We start from the raw sequence: 1,271 nt of genomic DNA on the forward strand, positions 1-1,271 counted from the left end.
TGTGTGTGTGTGTGTGTGTATATGTATATACATATTTTCTGTCTCCTTTTTTTCTTTGTGTGTTTTCTGTCTCTTCTTTTGTCTCCTTTTCTGTCTCCTTTTTTGTCTCTTCTTTTGTCTCCTTTTTTGTTTTTTTTTTGTTTTTTTTTGTTTTTTTTTGTTTCTTTTTGTCTGTCTCCTTTTGTTGTTTTATCTGTCTCCTTTTCTGTCTCCTCTGTCTCCTCTTTCTGTCTCTTTTTTTGTCTCCTTTTTCTGTTTGTGTTTATCTGTCTCTATCTGTCTCCTTTTGTTGTTTTATCTGTCTCCTTTTCTCTCTTCTTTGTCTCCTTTTTCTCTTTTTTGTCTCCTGCTGCATCGTCTCTCTTTTTCTTTTTGTCTCCTTTTCTCTTTTTCTGTCTCCTTTTCTCTTTTTCTGTCTCCTTTTCTCTTTTTCTGTCTCCTTTTTTTTTATCTGTCTCCTTTTCTCTTTTTCTGTCTCCTTTGTTTTTTTCTGTCTCTGACCCAACCAAAAACCCTTTGCTGCTACTGCTGCTGCTGCTGCTGCTGCTGCTGCTGCTGCTGCTGCTGCTGCTGCTGCTGCTGCAGCTGTGTCCTTTATGCATGCGCGACTACACAGCTGAGCTCGGGCCAGCCCCACAAGAGCTGCTGCGGCTAGCAGCAGCAGATGAATCTGCTGCTGCTGCTGTTGCTTTCATCACCTTTCTAGATCGTCGCTCCTCGCTGCAGCAGCAGCAGCCGCAGCAGCAGCAGCAGCCGCAGCAGCAGCCGCAGCAGCAGCCGCAGCAGCAACAGCCGCAACAGCAGCAGCAGCAGCCGCAGCAGCAGCCGCAGCAGCAGCCGCAGCAGCAGCAGCAGCAGCAGCAGCAACAGCCGCAGCAGCAACCGCAGCAGCAGCAGCAGCAGCCGCAACAGCCGCAGCAGCAGCAGCAGCAGCAACCGCCGCCGCCGCAGCAGCAGCAGCAGCCGCACCAACAGCTGCAGCAGCAGCCGCAACAGCAGCAGCAACAGCAGCAGCAGCAGCAGCAGCAACGGGAGCAGCAACAGCAGCAGGGAGGAGACAGCTGAGGAGACAGCGCAAGGGATTGTCTCCTTTTCTCTTTTGCTATTAAAAAGAAGAGACAAAAATATTTATCTTTTTTCTTTTTTTTTTCTTTTTGTCTCCTTTTTATCTGTCTCCTTTTTTTCTGTCTCTTCTTTATCTGTCTCCTTCTGTCTCTCTTTTTTTTTGTCTCCTTCTGTCTCCTTTCTCTGTTTTATAATAAACAAAACAA

The 1,271-nt window shown here is 46.9% G+C and overlaps 1 protein-coding gene across 1 annotated transcript; it reads left to right on the forward strand.

Moving 5' to 3' along the window:
- Positions 1–600: 600 nt before the first annotated feature.
- Positions 601–1,065, forward strand: EMH_0097860 (uncharacterized protein; the record flags this gene model as incomplete). The annotated part of the gene is made up of 1 exon (XM_038021978.1): positions 601–1,065. The coding sequence occupies one exon, from the start codon at positions 601–603 to the stop codon at positions 1,063–1,065; it is 465 nt and encodes a 154-aa protein (XP_037879162.1).
- Between the last annotated feature and the right edge of the window lie 206 nt (positions 1,066–1,271).

This window comes from Eimeria mitis, genomic scaffold, assembly GCF_000499745.2.
Source record: "Eimeria mitis Houghton genomic scaffold, Emh_scaff9728, whole genome shotgun sequence".
Taxonomy (NCBI): Eukaryota; Apicomplexa; class Conoidasida; order Eucoccidiorida; family Eimeriidae; genus Eimeria; species Eimeria mitis.